At 46.4% G+C, this 22439-nt stretch overlaps 1 protein-coding gene across 1 annotated transcript in view; it reads left to right on the top strand.

Moving 5' to 3' along the window:
• Positions 1-22061, top strand: part of LOC125300725 (capping protein, Arp2/3 and myosin-I linker protein 3-like) — a 38243-nt gene extending 16182 nt beyond the window's left edge. Inside the window, 22 exon segments of the mRNA XM_048252846.1 lie at positions 436-490; positions 2164-2336; positions 3019-3087; positions 5436-5529; positions 8856-8954; positions 9339-9458; positions 10092-10205; positions 10453-10628; positions 11401-11488; positions 12282-12401; positions 12646-12712; positions 13528-13715; positions 15285-15350; positions 15726-15805; positions 16348-16521; positions 17224-17422; positions 17822-18142; positions 19328-20384; positions 20595-20707; positions 20820-20940; positions 21082-21153; positions 21552-22061. Coding sequence (XP_048108803.1) covers positions 436-490; positions 2164-2336; positions 3019-3087; positions 5436-5529; positions 8856-8954; positions 9339-9458; positions 10092-10205; positions 10453-10628; positions 11401-11488; positions 12282-12401; positions 12646-12712; positions 13528-13715; positions 15285-15350; positions 15726-15805; positions 16348-16521; positions 17224-17422; positions 17822-18142; positions 19328-20384; positions 20595-20707; positions 20820-20940; positions 21082-21153; positions 21552-21778 — 3793 coding nt within the window. The 3' untranslated portion in view covers positions 21779-22061.
• The last annotated feature ends 378 nt before the right edge of the window (positions 22062-22439 follow it).

Genomic DNA, 22439 nt, shown 5'->3' on the forward strand with positions numbered 1-22439 from the left:
TCAGAGATGGCGATTACCCTCCGTAGTGTGTGTCAGGCTGATGCTGTCGAGGCTTGCCAATATCAGTCCTCCCACCCCTTTGTCAACATAATCACAGTCATGCTTGTCAGTGTTGTTCTCCGGAGTTGCGCTCTTGTCATGTCAGAGGGATTTAGCGTGTGAAGCGTTTAGCGAGCGTTAGAGCGAGAGGACCTCACAGGAACTTTTCATCCGTGTGTTTGGCTCACACTAACGAGTTAATGGATAACACATTCACACACACACACACACATAAAAAAATGCTGTTTGGACATAATCTCCATAATCCCCTCTTTCATCTGTCTCTCCCTCTCTCTCTCTCTCTCTTTATCTCTGTTTCTCATGCTCTCATTTTACGCTACCCCATGGTCAGCAGTGTCATCATGTGTTTGTTTGTGTTTATGTTTGTGTGTGTAGAGTGCTGGATGACGTGCTTCAGAAGCTGGTGCAGATGATCCAAGAAGAGGAGTGTGTGAGTGATGAGCTTTATTCCCAGCGTTCCGGTTCCGGCATGTTCTCTTTCCGCTGGCTTGGTGCCAAACTGTTTTCTCACACATGGGATGCTGTGCGCCACCAATCTGTTTTCACATGCGAGTCCATTAGTATTCCCACATGCTCTCTGTAACGCCAAGCACATATAAGCACATTTTTTACACATATACAGAACACGTAATACAATCACTCAAATGCATATCTACACACACACACACACACACACACACGCAAATTGCACCAATAAACATAAACATCAACATAAACACAAAGGTATTTTAGACATTACCTCATCCAAACTGTAACACACAGACACAGACACACACACACACACACACGACTGTGTCTGTGTCACTGTGGGGCAGAACATATTGTGCCATGTGAATAATTCACAATGTTGACACAGCAGCTGTAGACAGGCACTTCCCCCTTTGTATGACAAACAGCCAGCCCCCCCCCCCCATCTTGGCTCTCCGCCTCCCCCTCTTTCCTTCTCATTAAACCATCAGATGCTGTCCCCTCTCTCCTCTCCTCTCTCTCCTTCCATCCTTGAGTGTTCTCTTCCTTTCCTTTCCTCTCCTCTCCTCTCCTCTCCTCTCTCCTTCCTTCCTAGAGTATTCTCCTCCTTTCCTTTCCTCTCCTCTCCTGTCTCTCCTTTCTTCATTGACTATTCTGCTCCTCCTCTCCTCTCCTCCCTTTCCTGTGAGACTACAGGCACTCTCCCTCACTTCCACCCCGTAACATTGTCATGCTGTTTGTGCTCATCAGACAACAGCTAAAAAAAGATGCTTTAGTTCTTAAAAGAGGGTAAAGGTACCACACTGATCCCCTCTCAACACAACGAAGGTGTGTGTGTTTATTTTTTGTAAGGAATGAAAAGCGTTTTTTGGAACATTACCATGACGATGATAGTTAAGATATCATACCTCCATCAAAGGCTTCCAGAGAGCGGATATTCAATGAGAGGTCATAGAAATGTGAAAGATTAGACACTCCATACTGTTTAATATTCAAACTCTATCCTTTTTGTCTGAAACCTGGTCTTTATGTTTGATTTGCGTGGATCTTCCCCCCTGTATGTTATTTTTATACCCCATTACATTTTGTCATGCAAATTCACTTTAATGGCAATACATTGCGTATATCTGAAACTAGCAAAGCGTGAAGCATAGAATATTCCATGAGCAAACTATTGTTTTGCGAAAAGTAAAAGAGAGTGCTAGAGAAAAACAGGTAGAAAAAGCAATTACAGAAGAAATGAAAGGAAGAGTAAACATACACTCAGTGGAGTGTGTCAGTTATTCTTAGTTATGAGTTTCTGTTCTCTTTGTCTGTGATTCTCTTTGTCTGTTTATCTGTCTGTCCATCCCTCTGCCTATCTCATTTTCTTCTCTTTCGCTCTCTCTTCCTTTCTTCTCTAATTACTCTGTCTCCATCTTCTCTTTTTTCTCTCCCCTTCTTCTCCTTCTCTCTCTCCATCACTTTCATTTCAGTTTGTCGTAATCTCTCTCTATCACTCTTTCATTTTTCTTTCTTACCCTCTCTCTCTCTCTCACTCTCATATTTTCTCCCACTCCCCCTGTATTTTTTATCTCATTTTTACTCCTTTTTTCTCCTGATCTGTTGTTCCCTCCCTCCGTCCTACCGCCATAGGCGCTGCAGTCGCTCTCTCTGGTGGACTCCAGGCTGCGCTCACGGGGCACGGTGCTGGTCAACGCCCTGGGCAGCAACACCTGCCTGCGCAAGGTGGACCTAAGTGGCAACAACATGGAGGACATCGGGGCTAAGATGCTGAGCAAAGCCCTGCAGATCAACACCACGCTCAGGTAAGATCTGAGAACCCGAGAGAGAGAGAGACAGAGTGAGTGAGAGAGATAGGGAGAGAAATAGAGGGGAATGGAGAGAGAGTGAGAGGAGGAAGACTAATATAAAACAAATACAAATAGAGTCTATTGAGTCTATTATAGGGCTGGCAGTGATTGTATGTTTTGTCAAATTCAACTTAATGCTCCTGAGAGTCATCTAGCTGCTCACTTAGTGTTATAAATGGGAAACAAGCATTGTGGGTTTGCCTGAGACAAACACAATCACAAGAAATCAACACTGTACCGCAGGAAAGGAGGACTTTAATTATCAACAACCTTTTGCAAAGCCAACACCGACAGCAAAAGTCCAAGACAGCATCTTAGATAATGTTGAAGGGATGGAAAGATGGATGGATGAAGAGAGATGAAGAGATGGAGCAGGAGTAACAGAAGATGGAGTGGGGAGAGCCAGAGAAGAGAGGGATTTAGAACATCCTGAACAAGGGACACACACACACACATAGAGGGAGAGAGAGAAGGGTGTGGTACAGGGGAATATGTGTGCGAACCCGAAAGTGAAGAGAGAGATATTTTTTCGGTAACATGATTGTGGTGGTGTAACATAAGCTGTGGTGAAGTCATAGCATCTCAACGCGTGTGTGCGTGTGTGTGTGTGTGTGTGCGCGCTATTTGTGTGTCACAGGAGTGTAACATGGGACCGGAACAACACCACCGCCACAGGATTCTTGGACATGGCCCGAGCACTGGAACAGTGAGTTCAGATACTGAATATACACACCTCACAGAAACACACTTGCACAAACACACACACATGCACACAGTTTTAGTCACACATTCACACATTACTCACACATACACTAATATGCGTAGTCACACATGTGTGCGCACACTCTCTCTCTCTCTCATGCTCTCATGCTTTCTCTCTCTCTCTCTCTCTCTCTCTCTCACACACACACACACACACACACACTCAGAGTCAGAAACACCTTAATCACATCATTTCCTAATGATGTACTTTAGATGAAGCCAGACGGCGTGATGAGAAGTGGTGCACTAATTGTTCTCTACACAGTCTCAACTCATTACATCAGCCTGTCACACATGACCTATACATTTGTCACCTTCCCAAGAGGGCCACAATGGAAATACGGCCTAGGGCTTTCATTATGTTTATCTCAGACACTTTTAATCATACCCAAGGGATAAATTAATTTATAGTCATACGTCTACTTTTTTAAATGAGCAATCAGATGCCTCATCAAACCACTATGCAACATGCTTCTTTATACACATTTCTCACATGTGGCCTTGCAGGCAGCACAAGTTCAGCTTTCATTCCAGCCAAGAGATGGAAGAACTCCTGTTCATTTCCGTTTTAAGCTAATGAATGTCATGCCTATTTGGGTGCTGCAATGCTAGTTATTTTTTTTAATGAGACATGTTGTTTGGTGTTTCTGTTAGCAAGCAGCACTCTCTCCCACAGGGCACAGACACACACCAGGAGGCTAGAAATTCTATTTGCTACCAGCAGCATTAAACCAATTCTCATTAAGGAAGCGTAGGCTAACTTTATAAGATAGGACAAGCTTGCTCTGGAGCTAGACTTAATGTTGTTATACTATCTCTCTCTTTGGATGCACCCGAGCATCCATCATGAGGGTGGATTTGTCAATGTGTGATTTCTCAATGGTTGCTGGAGTGTAGTTTACACAGACACACGGCTGAGGAGGAGGAGGAGGAGGTGGAGGAGGAGGAGGAAGAGAAGGTGGAGGAGGAGGAAATATCTGTCACATGGAATTGCCTGCTCTCTTTTCCTTTAAAACTCTCTCTCTCTCTCTTTTTGTGTTTGTTTGTATTCCTTGTGATTTTGTGAGAGTCTGTGTGTCTTTGTGTCTCTTTCACACATTCTCTTCTCTCTCTCTCTCTCTCTCTCTCTCTCTCTCTCTCTCCCTCCCATTCCTCTTTCCCTCCATTCTTTCTATCTATCGCTCCTTGCAGTAATTTCACATTGCCTCTCTCACACACACACACACACACACACACACACACACACACTCAGAGTCAGAAACACCTTAATCACATCATTTCCTAATGATGTACTTTAGATGAAGCCAGACAGTGATGATGAGAAGTAATTGCTAATTGTTCTCTACACAGTCTCAACTCATTACATCCAGCCTGTCACACATGACCTATACATTTGTCACCTTCCCAAGAGGGCCACAATGGAAATACGGCCTAGGGCTTTCATTATGTTTATCTCCAGACACTTTTAATCATACCCAAGGATAAATTAATTTATAGTCATATCGCCTACTTTTTTAAATGAGCAATCAGATGCCTCATCAAACCACTATGCAACATGCTTCTTTATACACATTTTCACATGTGGCCTTGCAGGCAGCACAAGTTCAGCTTTCATTCCAGCCAAGAGATGGAAGAACTCCTGTTCATTTCGTTTTAAGCTAATGAATGTCATGCCTATTTGGGTGCTGCAATGCTAGTTATTTTTTTTTAATGAGACATGTTGTTTGGTGTTTCCTGTTAGCAAGCAGCACTCTCTCCCCACAGGGCTGGTGTACACACACCAGGAGGCTAGAAATTCTATTTGCTACCAGCAGCATTAAACCAATTCTCATTAAGGAAGGCGTGAGGCTAACTTTATAAGATAGGACAAGCTTGCTCTGAGCTAGACTTAATGTTGTTATACTATCTCTCTCTTTGGATGCACCCGGCATCCATCATGAGGGGGGTGGATTTGTCAATGTGTGATTTCTCAATGGTTGCTGGGTGTAGTTTACACAGACACACGGCTGGCTGAGGGAGGGAGGAGGGAGGGAGGAGGAGGAGGAGGAGGAAGAGAAGGTGGAGGAGGGAGAAACATCTGTCACATGGGGTTGCCTGCTCTCTTTCCCTTTTAAACTCTCTCTCTCTCTCTTTTTGTGTTTGTTTGTATTCCTTGTGATTTTGTGTCTGTCTGTGTCTTTGTGTCTCTTTCACATTCTCTTCTCTCTCTCTACTCTCTCTCTCTCTCTCTCTCTCTCTCTCCCTCCCATTTCCTCTTTTCCTCCATTCTTTCTATCTATCGCTCCCTTGCAGTAATTTCACATTGCAGTATATGCCCCTGCCCCTCAGTGACATCACGCAGGCCTACCGCAGTGCACCTGAGAAGATGGAGCAGGCGCTCACCAAGGTAGCCCCACCCACCACTGCTCTCACACACACACGCACAGGTACACTCACACCAAACAAAACTGACACCACAACGGAAACTAGGGCTGCACAATCCAAAAATCAAAACTGGTCAAAATTGCAATTTAAACTAATGCAATTAGCTAATCGCAAAGGATGTAATTAATCATGCAGCTCATAGCTCATAACATTTACCAATGGTTAATCCACTTACATCTGTGATTTTTATATTCATGTCGTCCTCTTTGTGTGACAGATAGTGAAGATCACCTAACAGGAGTGGATGCACTGGGCATGCTCACCAATCAGAAGTGGCCCAACTTCAAGCGAAATCTGGAATATCGATTTGTAGCTTGAAGAAAGGCAAATAGAGATTTTGCCTAAATTGTGCAGCCCTAACCAAACCACTAATCCAAATCCCTAACCAGAGACCCCTTTGTAAAACACCCTCTTCTTCACACACTCAGAGTGTGCTGCAGTACTGGCCAAGCTGCTCATTATTCTGAGCTGGTCGGCGGTCAGTCATCTCTGGAGACGGGCTGTTGAAGGGTCTTGTTTACTCAGATGATTGAAGTTTGATGTTGTTTGGATTGTGTACACAAGACATTTAACTCAGAGGTCCCGTTTATTGAAGGCCTTTGCTATTTGTTTAAGGGTTTCCGTGAGTGCGTTGTTGAGATGTGGTTGGCATGGTTGCATCAATAAGTCTAGACCCGCTCTGACTGGAGCTGTCAGATGAAGTGGGATTTTGTCAGATCTGTATTGATTGAAAATATATGTGTATTGACATGGCCTTAAAGGTGCTGTCCTTTAAATGGTCACACACATGCACATTATGTTCACCCTTACGACGACGCCTTGCCTTGCGCTGTATGATAACTGCTCACTCGTAAGATGAATCCCGGCCTGATCTAGAAGCTAAGGTAGGTCATGGCAGCATTCCAAACGCATTCTGACACGCAGAGATGGAACGAGAGAGTGTGCCCGGTTTGACCGGACCCAAATTCACTTTGTGAATAGTGTCAGACCACGCTCCAGCGGGGATTGTTTCCAGTCAGTGCAGCCTAATGGCCATAGACTTTGGATTCATTTTGAAACAACTGGACCAGCCCATGACCAATCAACACCGACTGCCATGGGATTGCTATATTACCTACTTTTTCACCAACAGTGCAAGGTGGTATATTAAATTTTCCCCAAACCTTGATGTCAGTAAGGGGCGTGGGTGTGGGGTGGCGGTGGCTCTGGAGGTAGAGGAGACGTTTGGAAACCGGAAGGTTACCGGTTTGAGTCCTGCTCGTCCTGACTCTCGGCTCCGTCAGCAAGACACTGAACTCGATGTGCAGGTTGGCACCTAGCATAGCACCTTATGCCATCGATGTAAGAATGTGTGTGTGTGAATGGGTGAATGTGAGGCATGAAATTGTAAACTTTGAGAGCTCAGAGGAGTACAAAAAGCACTATCTAAATGCAGTCTGTTTACCATTTGTTCAATAACACGCTGTGCTCCACCTTCTAGTCTTTGTTTGCTAGCGTTGCCCTATTATTTGCATCACTTTGTCTATCTCTAACACTGCCATTTAGTTTTGTAGCCTTTCCTTACCTTTCAAACAAACACTTCATAGCAGCTTCACTGCTCTAGTTACTGTGTTGGGCCTGTCAGAATGGCCCATCATTTTACCTCGTGGAAGGCAATTCCAGACTATAATCCCAGCGAAAACAGACCCACACTGGAAATGAGCCCACACCACGCATCATAACATAGTCAAGCCCTGCAGGTGCCCAGGGGCTATTCTTACAGCAGGACCCACCACTGCTGCTGCTGCTGCTGCTGCCTGTCCTTGGTCAGTGTGACGTTTTATGAACGTCCTGTCAAAACGGATGCCCTCCCAAAGGGCAGAGCTCATGAAGGTCCAGCATTTTCATAAGGTCGCCAGCGACCGCGGGGCAGAACCTTTCATACCATCAATTTTACTGGTCATAATAAATCATATGATTTAGAATGACTTGTGCTGACCTAAGCCCATAAGCTCTATGGCTCTATGAGACTAAACTAGAGGAAAGAAACAAGGCTCACCTTGGTGCTACTTTACATAGCCCATTCAACCTTCAGCCCCTTTATATGACTTTAATAGGAGAATGGCAAAAGGCTCATGATATATATTATATCCTATAATGCTTGACTCCAAAGGATTTTCATTCATATTAAATACACACAATATATTAAAGCTACACTGTTGAGGTGCTGTAATCACATACTATAATATCTTCAAGTCAGCCAAATAATTTGTTTCTCCCCCACAGGCCTGCAGTAAACACAACTAAACTACCCTTTTGTCTCTGTTGCACTGAGGGTTCCAGCTGCATTTATTGTAATGAAGTGCCTATTAGGAGAATCACAGACTACTCTGCAACACTTAATTGCTGCAGATAATTAGGTAGTGCAGCGAGTAGACTGTTTGTGTTTCAGACGCGAGACCTGGGCTAGGTAGAAATCTGTAGTGAGGCTTTCTGCTGGCAAAACTGGTTGGGGTGCTGCTCACACACACAAGAGCTGTGTATGTGTGTGTGTGTGTGTGTTGTAAGCTTTCTGTACCCTGCATACTGATGAAATGCTTGCTGTTAATAGTTATGGAGCAGCTGGTTTCAGGCCTAAAATCTATTGCTTTACAATTTCAAACTGAGCCATTGATGAGACATTGGGTTTTCAGTAGTCTGTTCTATATATATGGAAATGTCCTTAAGATGATCTGCACAGGCCTGGAACCATTGTAATGATGCCGTTGTTCACAGATGCCACCAGAGTTTGTAGTATAAGGTGTGAGTGGTTCTCCATGGATAAGTAGTTATTTTGCTATACACTGTACCAGGGATTCCCAAACTGTGGTACGTGTACCAGCGGTGGTACACAAGCTTCCACTAGGAGCTAGAGATGAAAAGGGCAATGTCGGAAAGGTGTTAAAAATTATTATTTTTTATTTTTTATCTTAAGCCTATGTTCTCTTTGTTCTTTGTGTTTCATAATGTTGTTCTCTACTTTTTTAGTGTGAGAGCTCATAGGCCAGACATCAGTCATAGACATTTTGTTATTTGTTGTCATGTAGGGTGGCTAATCAAACATGATGCCTGGAATGTGTCAATAGAATGTGTTATGTTTTTATGTGTTGGATGGTGGGGGTACGTGAGCCGATGTTGGTGGTGGTACACGGGAAAAAAAGTTTGGGAACCGCTGCACTATACTGCACTATTTTTTTCATATCAGATGAATCTGTTCTCTCGATCCTATTGGTGATCCTCCTTTAATTGTGGTAATTGTGGTGTGGCCAGATCCAGAGAGCTCTCCTGAGGAACAACCAGACCCAGCGCTTCTCCCAGAGACAGGCTCTCCGTCTGCATCAGGGCCTCGTCACCAGCACGGCTGAACAGGTGAGAGCAATAGATGGAGAGAGAGAGAGAGAGAGAGATAGATGAGAGAGGAAATGAAAGGAGAGAGAGTTGTTGTCGATGCATATCTGCTTAGTTTGGGTTTCTGTGACTGATGAAGCATCAGGCTGTCTGCATGGGCTGGCTTTGTTCTGTGTGTGTGTGTGTGTGTGTGTGTGTGTGTGTGTGTGTTTGTGTATCTATGTGTGTGTATCTGTGTATGTGTGTGTGTGTGTGTGTGTGTGTGTGTGTATCTATGTATGTGTGCACGCCTGTATGCGTGGATGTGTGTCATCCGCTGATGGTCTCATCTCTCATCCTCTCCAAAGATGGATGGATTTGTGTGTGTGTGTGTGTGTCTCTCTCTGACAGTCCTTTGTTTCCTAGGTAATGGAGCGCCTGTGTGTGCGCGTCCAGCAGCAAGTGTGCGCTCTGAAGGGTGTTGGAGAGGCGGAGGAGCTGCAGGCGGCCAAACAGGTGCTCAAGGAGGCCAGGAACTCGCGGGCGGTGAGTGACCTCGGGAGAGTGGTGGAGGAGTGTATGGAGGGCTCCGCAGGTGTGTCAGTCTGTTATGTGGGCAGAGAAGTAAATGATCCGGGATTCAGAGAAAGAGGGAGAGTTCTGTTAAGCTTTTGGCCTACTGCTGTGTTGTTAAGTGAGCTGGAGTCTGCAATTACAGTAAAAATGATTAACTGCAATTGTAATCAAGGTCGTAATTCGTCCGCCGCTCACGGCCTTCGAACCCGCCACCTCAGCACACACTGGCATGGGAGTCAAACGCTCTAACCACTGAGCTAAAAGCCCAGGCTTCCAAGTTCCAACTCCGCAGTTAGAAGCGTTACGGGTGTGAGGATTTACATGAGAAACTAGCATGCTAGCTCAGTTCAACTCCGTTACACAATTACAGTAAATTATAAACATTTACATCTTCATTAGGAATTACTTTTCTTGTACACAAATATCAAGTATGTTTGGTAGGGTAATGTCATTAAAGTGGTTTATCGTGAGCATATTGCTCTAATAAATAATAAAAACTTTTTTAGATGGCGTCGCGTGGATCGCAGTGTGTGTGTGTGGCTATGTAGTTGTCGTTCTCTGACCTCTGCTTTGTGGTCCTCTCTCTCAAACACACATTCCCAGCTGTACCCATCCCTGTGTGAGCTGGCCCATGTGCTCTCAGTGGACGGACCAGTACGTCAGCGGCTGGACTCTCTGGCTGGAGAACTGGCAAAAGCTGCGGACAAGGAACTTCAGGTACTCACAGACACTGTACATACTGTACACACAGAGAGGTCTTAAAAGTCTGCTATAGGTTTTATAGTATAATTATAATAATATATTTTTGAAATATGAACTATTTCATGAAACATTATGTAATTAATTAATTCACATGTATTTGATTAAGTGGATGTTTTGTAAGTAATGGCTATAAGGAACTATGGAAGCGTTCTGATCAGGCACTTTTTGTTTTCATTCCTGTCCCCTGATTGGGTGCTGCCAGGTGATTGTGGACTCCATGGTGTCCCTGTGTCGAGAGCTGTGTCCACTCTCCTCGGTGGCGGCCGAGCGCCTGAGCCCTCCTCTCTCGTCCGTCTCTGAGCGCGTCTCTATCCCTCGCTCCGCCATCCGCACCGCACTGATGGAACGGGCAGCGCAGGACATCCACCGGGCACTCGAGTAAGTCAATAAAAACACAACAGCTGATAATCAAGGGAAGACTGAGAGATGGATGGAGAGATAGATGAATTGACAGATAGATAGATAGATAGATAGATAGATAGATAGATAGATAGATAGATAGATAGACAGACAGACAGACAGACAGACAGACAGACTTTATTGTCCCAAATGGATATTCATATTCAGAAATCAGTATATGGTCCATTGCAAATATAGGAGGTAATTTTCTAGTTCCCCAGTCCAACTCACATCATCACACACAGAACATACAGATAGTTACAACATCACATCACACACAAAACATACAGATAGTTACATCACATCATACACAAAACATACAGATAGTTACAACATCACATCACACACAATAAAACATACAGATAGTTACAACATCACATCACACATAAAACATACAGATAGTTACAACATCACATCACACACAATAAAACATACAGATAGTTACAACATCACATCACACACAAAACATACAGATAGTTACAACATCACATCACACATAAAACATACAGATAGTTACAACATCACATCACACATAAAACATACAGATAGTTACAACATCACATCACACACAATAAAACATACAGATAGTTACAACATCACATCACACACAAAACATACAGATAGTTGCAACATAGAGCATCACACACAAAACATAGTTGCAACATAGAGCATCAGTACCCCTGCTTTTATTCTGCCCTCAGGTGTTAGGTCCTCCATTTTGTGTCTCTCATATGTGTGTACCTGGTCTTAGGGAGGTGAAACTGTCAGTGGTGGCCTATCTAACCAACTCCATTGTGGATCAGATACTGCAGGAGCTCTACTCTACCCATAAAGCCCTGGTAAGCAACTCATATGGCTGTTGTGCTAAAAGGTATCTGTGAAATCAAAAATGCAGCCATCATGAAATAATACAATACATGATAAGATGTCGATAAGCAGAGAGATATTGCAGTACAGTAGTTTGAACTATTTGTTATTTGTGCACGTAGGCTATGACAGATTTAATAGCTGAGTCTAGCAGGTTGGGAAGTGACGTGAAAGTAAGCCATTAGAAAGGCAAACAAAACAAAAAAAGTTTTTTGTCATAGTACAAACAAGCAAAACTGGTGCTCTGAATACTAATTCTGTTGTCTCTGGAAGAATCCAGTTGACGCATTTAATCGGAATTTGGATTACACCTGCTTTTAAAAGGCAAAAATGTTTCACCACAAAACAGACAAGCACTGTTTTCATACATGTACCAGAATACTTAATGAACCGTTTTTGCGCCATACTCCCACTTTTACTCCCGCTTCTCCCTCCATAATGCATATGCAGAAGTAAGAAAAGCAGGATTCGTCATTCTGCACTCCTGTGGCAGGCAAAACACAAGTTCATCCATCTGCGGTCTGTTCGTACATACGATGCCATGTTTTAAGGCATGTGTCTGAAACAGGTGATCATTTTTTAGTACATCTGGCCCTTAGAGCTTGGACGAAATACAGTACGATGATATTAGAGTTTATGAGGATTTTCATAGGCAGGCTGACTGTGTGTGTGTGTATGTGTTTGTGTGGGCGTGCGTGCGTGCGTGCGTTCGTATGTATTTGTTTGTTTTTTACTCTCTCTCTCTCTCTCACTGTGCTGTCCCAGGCTCGGCAGGTGTCCCAGCTCAAACGGTGGGAGGGCATGTGTGATGGAGGGACGGGCAGGAGATCACACAGACACAGAGACTCACTGGAGATCACTGATGAAGAGCTCGGCACCAGTATAGTAAGCAGCTGTCTGTGTGTTTCTGTGTGTAAGTGTGTTTGTGGGCACACATGAGTGGTCAAGTGTGCATTTGTTAGTGGATGTGTTGGTGTGTGTGTGTGTGTCTGTGTGTCTGTGTGTCTGTGTGTGTGTGTGCGAGAGAGAGAGAGAGAGTATTAAGTGTGTATGAGAGAGAGAGAGGGAGATGGAGAGCCAGAGGTTGTGCGTGGGACAGTCTGGTCATTCATCTCTCGCTGCTTTCTAGGACACCATCGCTATTAAGAAGCGGAGCTCCAGAACGCGTCGCATTCGACCTGTGTCCACCCGGCTGAGTGAGTGCTCTCTGTCCTCCACCGCCCCCCCGCCCCTCTCTCTCTCTCATTCTCTCTCTTTCTCACACACACTCATCCCTCTTTTCTTTCCCTTTCAGCGGCGCTCCTGGTTTCTGACTTCTCCTCCCTCTCCGGGTGGTCCATTAGCGCTAGCGTCCTGCTGTGCATGTTTACGTGCCCTCCCACTCCCTCATTATCTCTCCCTCTGTTCTCTCGCTTCTCTCATCCATCAGCGTGCCCCACCTCTTCTCTTTCTCTCTCTTTCTTTTTCTCTGTTTGTCTCGTGCTTTCTCTCCTTTCTTTCTGTCCCTCTCGCTCATCTCTCTCTCCTCTTTTTTCTCTCTTTCCCCCTCTTTCTCATTCTTTATCTCCTCTCTTTCTCTCTTTATCTGTTTCTCTCTCCTCCATCTATTACTCTCTCTCTCTCTCTCTCTCTCTCTGTGCAGTCAGTGGGAGATTTACTGAATTAACTCAGCATGATTTAGGAGCCCTTATTGATTAATTTGTATTAGTTGCGGCTGTTGCTGCTGCTGCTGCTGCTGCTGTGGTGATTACATAGTGCTGGCCAAGGCTGGCACTCTGCAGTCCTGAAGCTTGCAGCTCCTCACATAGCATCTCACTGAGGTTTCCTCTTATGGGTCAGCGTCTCGTAAAATATGCTTTAGAAGAAATATGGTTATGGTTCTGATACAGTAGAATGTGTGCAGTATATTACAGCTACCTAAAACCACATCTCTCTCTCGCTGTTCTTTGTCTCTCTCTCTCTCTCTCTCTCTCTCTCTCTCTCTCTCTTTCTTTCTGTCTCTTTCTCTCAGGTCTGAATGATGACTCCAGTTCGTCCCCTCCCCCCTCCGCACCTCCTCTCTCCTCACCCCTCTCCCGCTCGGCCTCCTGGGAGGGCCTGTCGGAGCTGCCCACTCTGGGCACGCCCCTGCAGCATGTGACCCGCGTCCGGCCAAAACCCCCACGCAAGCACCGCGGCGGCCACACCCTCTCCGACACGGTAAGAAAGACCCAGAGAAACAACCCACCCACATACTGTCCTACACAACATACTGTACAACGGAGACCACTGTTTACGGTCAACCCACACCTGGAGCAATAATCCAGACATAATGTATGATGGCACCTGAATGATGGTGAGCCACAAACACTAAATAGTTCATGTAGTAAGAAAAACAAAAAATGTCAAGAATGAATTAAATGAATTTATTCATCATCTGCCTTTATACTCTTGCCTGTTCTTCCATGTTTGTTTTAATGGTACGTTATGGCCAAAGTATTTTTGCCAGTTACTTAATTTTAGTGTTTGGTAACACTATTTGACGGGGTGTGGCACAACTGTGACCGGACTCCCCTCCAAATGTTGAGTGTTACCAAACTTCTTAAAGGGACACCAGGCAACGTTTTCGTGTTAATTAATCATCTTCGTAAGTCGTTATATGGTTAAATGACTCATTACAGGGCGAATGAAGGCTTTCTCCCGCCTACTTACTGTTGGAAGAATATCCCACTTGCAAACCGGTGTATCCTACCGCCCGAACTTCAGTCTCACAAAGTCTCAGACATCGCGAGAAGCAGGATCAGTTTACATCCTGCATCCCCAGCACAGAGGCAGGCTAACGAAACGCTAGTGATTGTTGCAAATGTGTGTATAATGGCAGAGCCGGCAAATAAGCAGCGAAGATGCAAAGAAAAGAAAAAGAGCTTCAGAAGCTCTCCAGTATTCCAGAAGGTTCTCCAGTAGCAGTTTGAGTCAGAGCTACCGATTGAGAGGAATCGTCCCAAATCGTCCCTCTAATCTGACAGCTCTCTCTATGAACAGCAGCATTAAATAATGGATCTGATGTGCCTATATACCGTTAATATTCATCACTCTCCACAAAGCCCAGTGCAGCTGCGCTGAAACGTAGATATATCTGCTCATGAATAATGAATGCTATCTGATTGATATCACTGCCACTAAGATGAGAAGGATGTGTTCATTTGAAATTGTATAAATTTAAGGAGATTCGAGCTTCTGATATTGCCATCTTACATTACTAATGACCCCGCTGCAGGTCTTGACTGAGAGGATAAAGAAGTGTAGTTAATATCAGATCAGATATTACATTTGTTCCCTGTGTGTTTATTTTATGTGTATTTCTTTATGTGCTATTGTGCATTGTATGTATTCGTGCAGTAGTTAATGTACTGTATATATTTCTATGTGTGTGTGTGTGTGTGTGTGTGTGTGTGTGTATGTGAGAGAAAGAGAGGGAGAGAGTCTGTGTGTTCGTGTGTGTGTGTGTGTGTTTTTGTGTGTGTGAGAGAAAGAGAGAGAGAGAGAGAGAGAGTCTGTGTGTGTGTGTGTGTGTGTGATGCAATGAGGATGACACCATGACATCACTAGGACTCTTGTTCCCCCCAGAAGCCATAAAGTGTGTGTATGTGATTAAAATTGGTAAGAAATAACTGGATACTCTTCTCCCCCCTCCTCCCTCTCCGTTTCTGTCTCATACATAATTCTCTCCTCTTATCCCCCCCACACTCCCCCACTCCCATTCCCCTTCCTCAATGCTCCGTCCGGCAGCAACTGCCAGAACCCTGCTCCAATTTCCAAAATGATTTGGAATGGGTCCAAGCTAATCTTTACAAAGTGAGTTAAGCCACCAGGCCATCCACCAGGCCATCCATTACCCTCTATTTGCTCGGAACACATTCAGACCAAACATCCTCGCACACTCAACAGTCATACCTAAGCCCCATGGCCAATACAGTGTGTTACGTCTGCATGTTTGAGAATGCACAGATGAGCCCTAAGGCTATTGATTTTGGCTTAGGCCACAAGGTTAGTGTATGTCATACCTGTCGGTCAACATGTACTGTAGATCTGATTAAGTCACAAGGGAGAAAGTAATGTGCCTGACTGGAATTGTGTTTTTACTCTAGTTGTGCAGGAAGAGTAATGTTGACACCTGTCTTCTGCTCTCTCTCTCTCTGTCTCTTTCTCTCTCTGTCTTTGTCTAACCAGCATTGCAATGAAAACGGGGCAGTCACGCCTCTTGATGATGGACTGCCTGATTTTTACACCAAGAGAGTTCTGCCTGACAGGTACAAACAGATATTCTGTTTGATAGGTACAAACAGACATCACAAACAATCCAGCACACACACACACACACACACACACACACACACACACACACACACACACACACACACAGTCACACAGTCACACACACCCACACAACTAGGCCATGACGAAATGCTACATCTGGCATAGTAGATGCTTTTAGTGTTATTGCTTTATTCCCGTTAAGCATATTTCCTAATGAATACCCTTTGAATACAACATCATATGCCAGCCAGAGCTGTAGCCTAGCAACCAGTATGTCTCTTGGAGATGTTATTAAACTGTTGCCAGGCAGCAGCTGCTTGGAATCATGGGGGACAATCAGACTTTTTGCAAAACTACAGGTACACATCTGGCTCAAAAAGATCATAGGACGTAGGATGTGCTACTGCAGTATTTGACTATCTTCTCTTAAAGCCACTATTCAATTCTGATAAAGATGTTGCCATCTTCTTTGTCTCAGCCTCTCTCTCTCTTCTTTGTCTCTTTCTCTCTCCCTTTGTTTCTTTTCCTCCTTCAGTCAGCTCTCATCTCTCCACAAAGCCCACTCGCTACGGAGAAAGAAGCGGCGCAACATGCTCTCCATCTTCGGTTTCCGTAGGAACCGCAACTCGACTCTGTCTAATCAAGAGCCGGACTCAGGTGGCGGGTCCTGCAGTGAAGAGTGCCGAACCGTTGCCACGGCACCCACAGGGTCAGTTAAAGACTTACTCCGCCATGGGGTTGGAGCAGGCAGATTTAGACCTGATGGCATTTAACAAGTCCTCACTGTGTCTTTCACATCACGTGGCATTTGACCATTATTACAATTCATTAGTGTGATTAACAGTTTGATTACCTGCACAATTCAGTTCAGTCAGGCAATCAGGCAGGTATGCATTTTGAATCAAAATCCAAGTTGCAGTAGGAAACCAATGTTACAACAAAGGCATTATGGCTTTCTCTCTTTGTCTGATTTACTGAAAAATATTTTGACACATATTTCGTTTTGACAGGTTTGACAAGTGGTCCTATTGTAACATACAGTAAGAACTACTCTCAATCTTAGGGACACAAGATCAGGCAAAATACAGCTGGACAGCCTGGCATTTAGTTGGTAATAATAACTTCTCACAGCACTGACTAAAGTCATCTCAGTGTGTCAACGCGACGCGTGACTAAAACTCAGTTGAGTGTTTGGCAGCCTGCAGCCTGGAAGGCGTCTTACGAGACTCAGACTGACTCTGGGTCAGTTTCTCCTAACCTCTCTCCCTTATGTAACTGTCGACCTTCAGGGCTGTGACCTGTACACACTTGCTTCATCAACACGCACTGTCATCCCATATTAAGTAGTCACGTGGTCCTTTTACCCTCACGCTCACATTCTATCTCCTTCCTCATCTCCTCGTCCCCGTAGAACCGCCCAGGAAAATGTTTACACTCTCCTCCAGCCGCCGAGGTTGGCAGGCAGGGCCGGCTCCCCGGGAGAAGGGGCTGATGGGACTGTGGAGGACCAGAGAGTGGAGGAGCCTGCTGGCGTCATGGAAGTAAGGTCCATCCAAGGCATGCCACTTCCAAGCATAGGAGAGAACAAGCAACTTTATTCGACCAGACAGGTATCGTTTTCTATGGAGCTTGCTGTTATTGTTTTACTGATGAGTCGTTTACACACAAAGATGCATCTTTCATCAGAGGTGTCAGTCAGTCTTTGCTTATTTTCTGCTGCTGCCTCTCTATCTGCAGTTCAGTGAGTGATATGTGGCTAAAAGGCCCTGACAGGGTAAATGGGGTCATGTCTGGTTTGGAGGAAAGGAATTCATTTCATGGAGTTATTTATTTTGTTTGTTTGATGCATCTTCAGCCTAATAGATTAACTCAAGTCTCAAGATACACAAAGCGTCAGTGTGCTGCTATTGTGCCAGTTTGACAGTCTATGAGCTGTGAGTCTTATTAGATGTGGCAGAGTAGCTCACACTTGGAATAGTTTATGCCACCTGTCCTTTCTCTCACCACAGAGACCAGAGCCTGAACCGGACTACGAGAGACCAGCGGCATCGGAGAGACCAGCAGACAGAGTGGACCGGCAGACTCCGTCCACGTCGGACAGACAGACGTTGAGACACGCAGACCGACAGCCTGCAAGAGATGCAGACAGGCAGACAGGCAGGTCAACGGAGAGGCCGTCGGAGCAGGAGTTGGACAGACAGACGCTGAGACAGCTGGACAGGAAGGCAGAGAAACAGTGGGCCGAGGGCAGGAGAGAGGTGGAGAGACAGTGGCCAGACGACAGGCCGGCTGACCGGGTGTGGACGGACCTCCGGCCCGCAGACAGACAGGTGGACCGAGGCTGGACCGACCTGCGGGCGGCAGAGAGACAGTGGGCGGCGGAGCCAAAGCAGACAGACAGGCCCTGGGTCGATGGCAGGCAGACAGACAGGCCAGCGCCAGACAGACATGCCCAGGGCCCGCGCACCCCCACAGACAGGCCGCTGCCACCGTACCCCACTGGAGACCGAACACCATCACCAACACGCAAGCAGATAGGACAGGTGGCCACGGACATGCACGCAGACAGACACCCACGCACAGACGTGCAGGCAGATAGGGTGGCACCAGTCGGTCACAAGAGACTCGACAGGAGGATTTACGCAGAGGTTCAGGCAGACAGACAGGCAGCCACAGACGTGCACTCAGAGAGACACGCCAACCGGACATGCAGGTGGAGAGGTGGCATCACCCGGACGCTCTTATAGACAGGCTAATATACACAGAGGTGCAGTCAGACAGACAGGTAAGCACTGACACGCATGCGATAGACATCTACACAGGATGTGCACACAGACAGGTGGCACCACTCTGATGCACAGATCGACAGGCGAATATATGCAGAAGTTCAGTCAGACAGACACCCAGCTGTAGAGCCCATTACATGGAAAGATGCCAGCCGTCAGATCTGCAGACAGACGAAGCCCGAATATATGCAGAAGTGCAAGCAGACCAGGTGGCACCAGCACCACTCTGATGCACAGATCGACAGGCGAATATATGCAGAAGTGCAAGCAGACAGGTGGCCACGGACATGCACGCAGACAGACACCCACGCACAGACGCAGGCAGATAGGTGGCACCAGTCGGTCGCGCAGATCGACAGGAGGATTTACGCAGAGGTTCAGGCAGACAGACAGGCCCTGGGTCGATGGCAGGCAGACAGACAGGCCCTGGGTCGATGGCAGGCAGACAGACAGGCCCTGGGTCGATGGCAGGCAGACAGACAGGCCCTGGGTCGATGGCAGGCAGACAGACAGGCCCTGGGTCGATGGCAGGCAGACAGACAGGCCCTGGGTCGATGGCAGGCAGACAGACAGGCCCTGGGTCGATGGCAGGCAGACAGACAGGCCCTGGGTCGATGGCAGGCAGACAGACAGGCCCTGGGTCGATGGCAGGCAGACAGACAGGCCCTGGGTCGATGGCAGGCAGACAGACAGGCCCTGGGTCGATGGCAGGCAGACACAGACAGACAGGTGGACCGAGGCTGGACCGACCTGCGGGCGGCAGAGAGACAGTGGGCGGCGGAGCCAAAGCAGACAGACAGGCCCTGGGTCGATGGCAGGCAGACAGACAGGCCAGCGCCAGACAGACATGCCCAGGGCCCGCGCACCCCCACAGACAGGCCGCTGCCACCGTACCCCACTGGAGACCGAACACCATCACCGAACACGCAAGCAGATAGACAGGTGGCCACGGACATGCACGCAGACAGACACCCACGCACAGACGTGCAGGCAGATAGGTGGCACCAGTCGGTCGCGCAGATCGACAGGAGGATTTACGCAGAGGTTCAGGCAGACAGACAGGCAGCCACAGACGTGCACTCAGAGAGACACGCGCCGTCCGACATGCAGGTGGAGAGGTGGCATCACCCGGACGCCCTTATAGACAGGCGAATATACACAGAGGTGCAGTCAGACAGACAGGTAAGCACTGACACGCATGCGGATAGACATCTACACTCAGATGTGCACACAGACAGGTGGCACCACTCTGATGCACAGATCGACAGGCGAATATATGCAGAAGTTCAGTCAGACAGACACCCAGCTGTAGAGCCACACATGGAAAGATGCCTGTCGTCAGATCTGCAGACAGACAGGCGAATATATGCAGAAGTGCAAGCAGACAGGTGGCACCATTCGGACACGCCGACAGACAGGCGCATCTACGCAGAGATCCAGACTGAGAGACAGGGACTCCTGGACGGGCAGACAGACAGGTGGCATCAGTCGGATGGACAGACAGACAGGCGGATTTATGCAGAGGTGCAGGCAGAGAGACAGGCAGAGAGACAGGCTCACGGGGTAGACGTGCAGGGAGATGGGTACGGGGGTACGTCGGACCTGCAGACAGCCCACGGCAGCGACCAGCGGCCAGAGGTGTGGTTGATGGAGGAGCACTGTAGAATGGGAATAGCGCTCCCTCCTGGACAGTCCCTGCCCTGCGGCCCCAAGCCAGACCCTCCTCCACAAAGCAGCAAGCCCAACCTGGCCAAGCTCAGACAGCGCCATCTGCCTGACAATTCTGGTATGGCACCCTCCACTCCAAATCCTGTTATACACTGTATTGACATTGTCTGTGTCCCTAACTAACTGCCTCTTATGTAATACTCAAATTACTAAAATATTACAAGTATGAACATTAATACATTCAGTACTGCATTGTTATTTCCAATTTCTGAAACATTATTAAAAGTTATGACATCTTTTTTGAAAGAACATTTTTGTCTTTGCAAAGGCGCTGAAGAGGTGACTGATGAAGACAAGGATGCAGGGAGGCTGGAAAAGAAAGAGAGAGATGGAGGGATAGAGAGAACCAGAGAAACAGATGGACATCCACCCCCTGTGCCTGTAATGGTTCTTTTGTGTTGTGTGTGAAGTTGTTGTGGTAATGTGATCGCTGTCGCTGGTTTGAGTCACATTATACAGAATTTTTACTGATTATTTCCTGTTTGTACTGCAGCCTAAGCCGGGTTTTGTGACATCACCACAAGATCCAACCAATGAGAGAAAGCTCCCACCTCCGGTGCCCCCTGCCTCTAGCAAACCAGTGCTAGGATTGGCTGAAAGATCCCACACACAAGGTAAAGTTGATACATCTGTGTTGCTGGGCAGTCATTCTTAGAATTGCAATGCATTATGTTGTTATTATGTTGTAATAATTTAGAATTTAAATTTTTTAGAAAAAAATATGTGAAATAAAAACTGTGTGTGTGTGTGTCCAGGTGAGGAGAGTGTGAGACCCCAGGCCCCTGTGAAGCCGCAGAGGAACAGGAAGGCCCTGTCATGTGACCAAGGTACGGACGGGAGGCACGCATCAGTGTCTTCCACTTCCTGTCTTTTGACCGGTCTGTCCTGTCCACAGGGTATTACATGTCTGCTAGTTGTGTAGTCTGGTGTGGGGGGTCAAGAGTCTTGTGTCTGTGCCCCGTCCACCCGTTAGTGACCCACATGCTGTGGATGTCAATGTGAACATGCCTCTCTGTGGCACAGTGTGAGCTGATTGAAATATCTGTGCTGTGCTTCTGTCCTTGGTGTCTCTCTCTGAATGCTGATGTCTCAGTTTGCGGAGCTGTGCACAGGCCTTCTGTCTGTCTGCTTGAGTCTTATTGTGTGTGTATATTTCTGTGTGTGTGTGTGTGTGTGTGTGTATATGTGTGTATGTATTTGTGCCATGTGTGTCATCTGTCCTCAGGGAACGACAGGGAAAGCCCCAATAACCTGGAGAAGCCTCCAAATCGCAAACCCCCCGTGAAAAAACCTAGACTTCCTCAGAACAAAAACAAATCTCTGGAATACTCTGGTATTTGTTTGCTCTTGTTTGTGCTTTTTCATGTTTCTCTCCCTCTCTCTCTCTCTCTCTCTCTCTCTCTCTCTGTCTGTGTCTGTACATGTTTAAGTGTATACATGCTGCCTGTGTGAGTGCTTCATGGTTCAGTTATAACCAACTGCTTCCCATTCACCGTACGCTCTACATTAATTTAGCAGATTTAAATTAATATCTATTTAAAACATTTTCGTAATCACACATGCATTAATTAAAAGACCAAAATCAATTATGTTAATTGGATGTCACGTTAAATTCATTTCTGTGTACAGCTCAGAATTCATTTCTGTGTACAGTGTGTTAGTGTGAGGGAGTGTGTATGTGTGTGTGTGTGTGTGAGAGAGAGAGAGCGAGAGCACCCATGTCTTCTTGCTGTGTGTCCCTTCCTTCCTCCAGAGAGCCTCAACAGTGCCCATGGCAACAGTGAAGCAGTGTGACCAGACTGGAATTCACCTGCCATTGACGGCTCACATGGTTGTCATGACAACCGCAGAACTTTTTTTTTACCCCCTCAACTGTGGAAACTGAAGATACAGAAGAGGAGGAAGAGATAAGCGACAAGGGACGCACACAGATCCTCCCCCCTCCCATCTATACACACACACACACATACATATGTCCACTTATTCATGCACACACACACTGCCAACCTATCCACACACACTCTCACACACACACACATCATCAACCTACACACTCATACAAACACATACACATGCAGACACACATACATACACAAACGCACACACACATAAA

The sequence above is a fragment of the Alosa alosa genome, chromosome 9 (assembly GCF_017589495.1).
Source record: "Alosa alosa isolate M-15738 ecotype Scorff River chromosome 9, AALO_Geno_1.1, whole genome shotgun sequence".
Lineage (NCBI taxonomy): Eukaryota > Metazoa > Chordata > Actinopteri > Clupeiformes > Clupeidae > Alosa > Alosa alosa.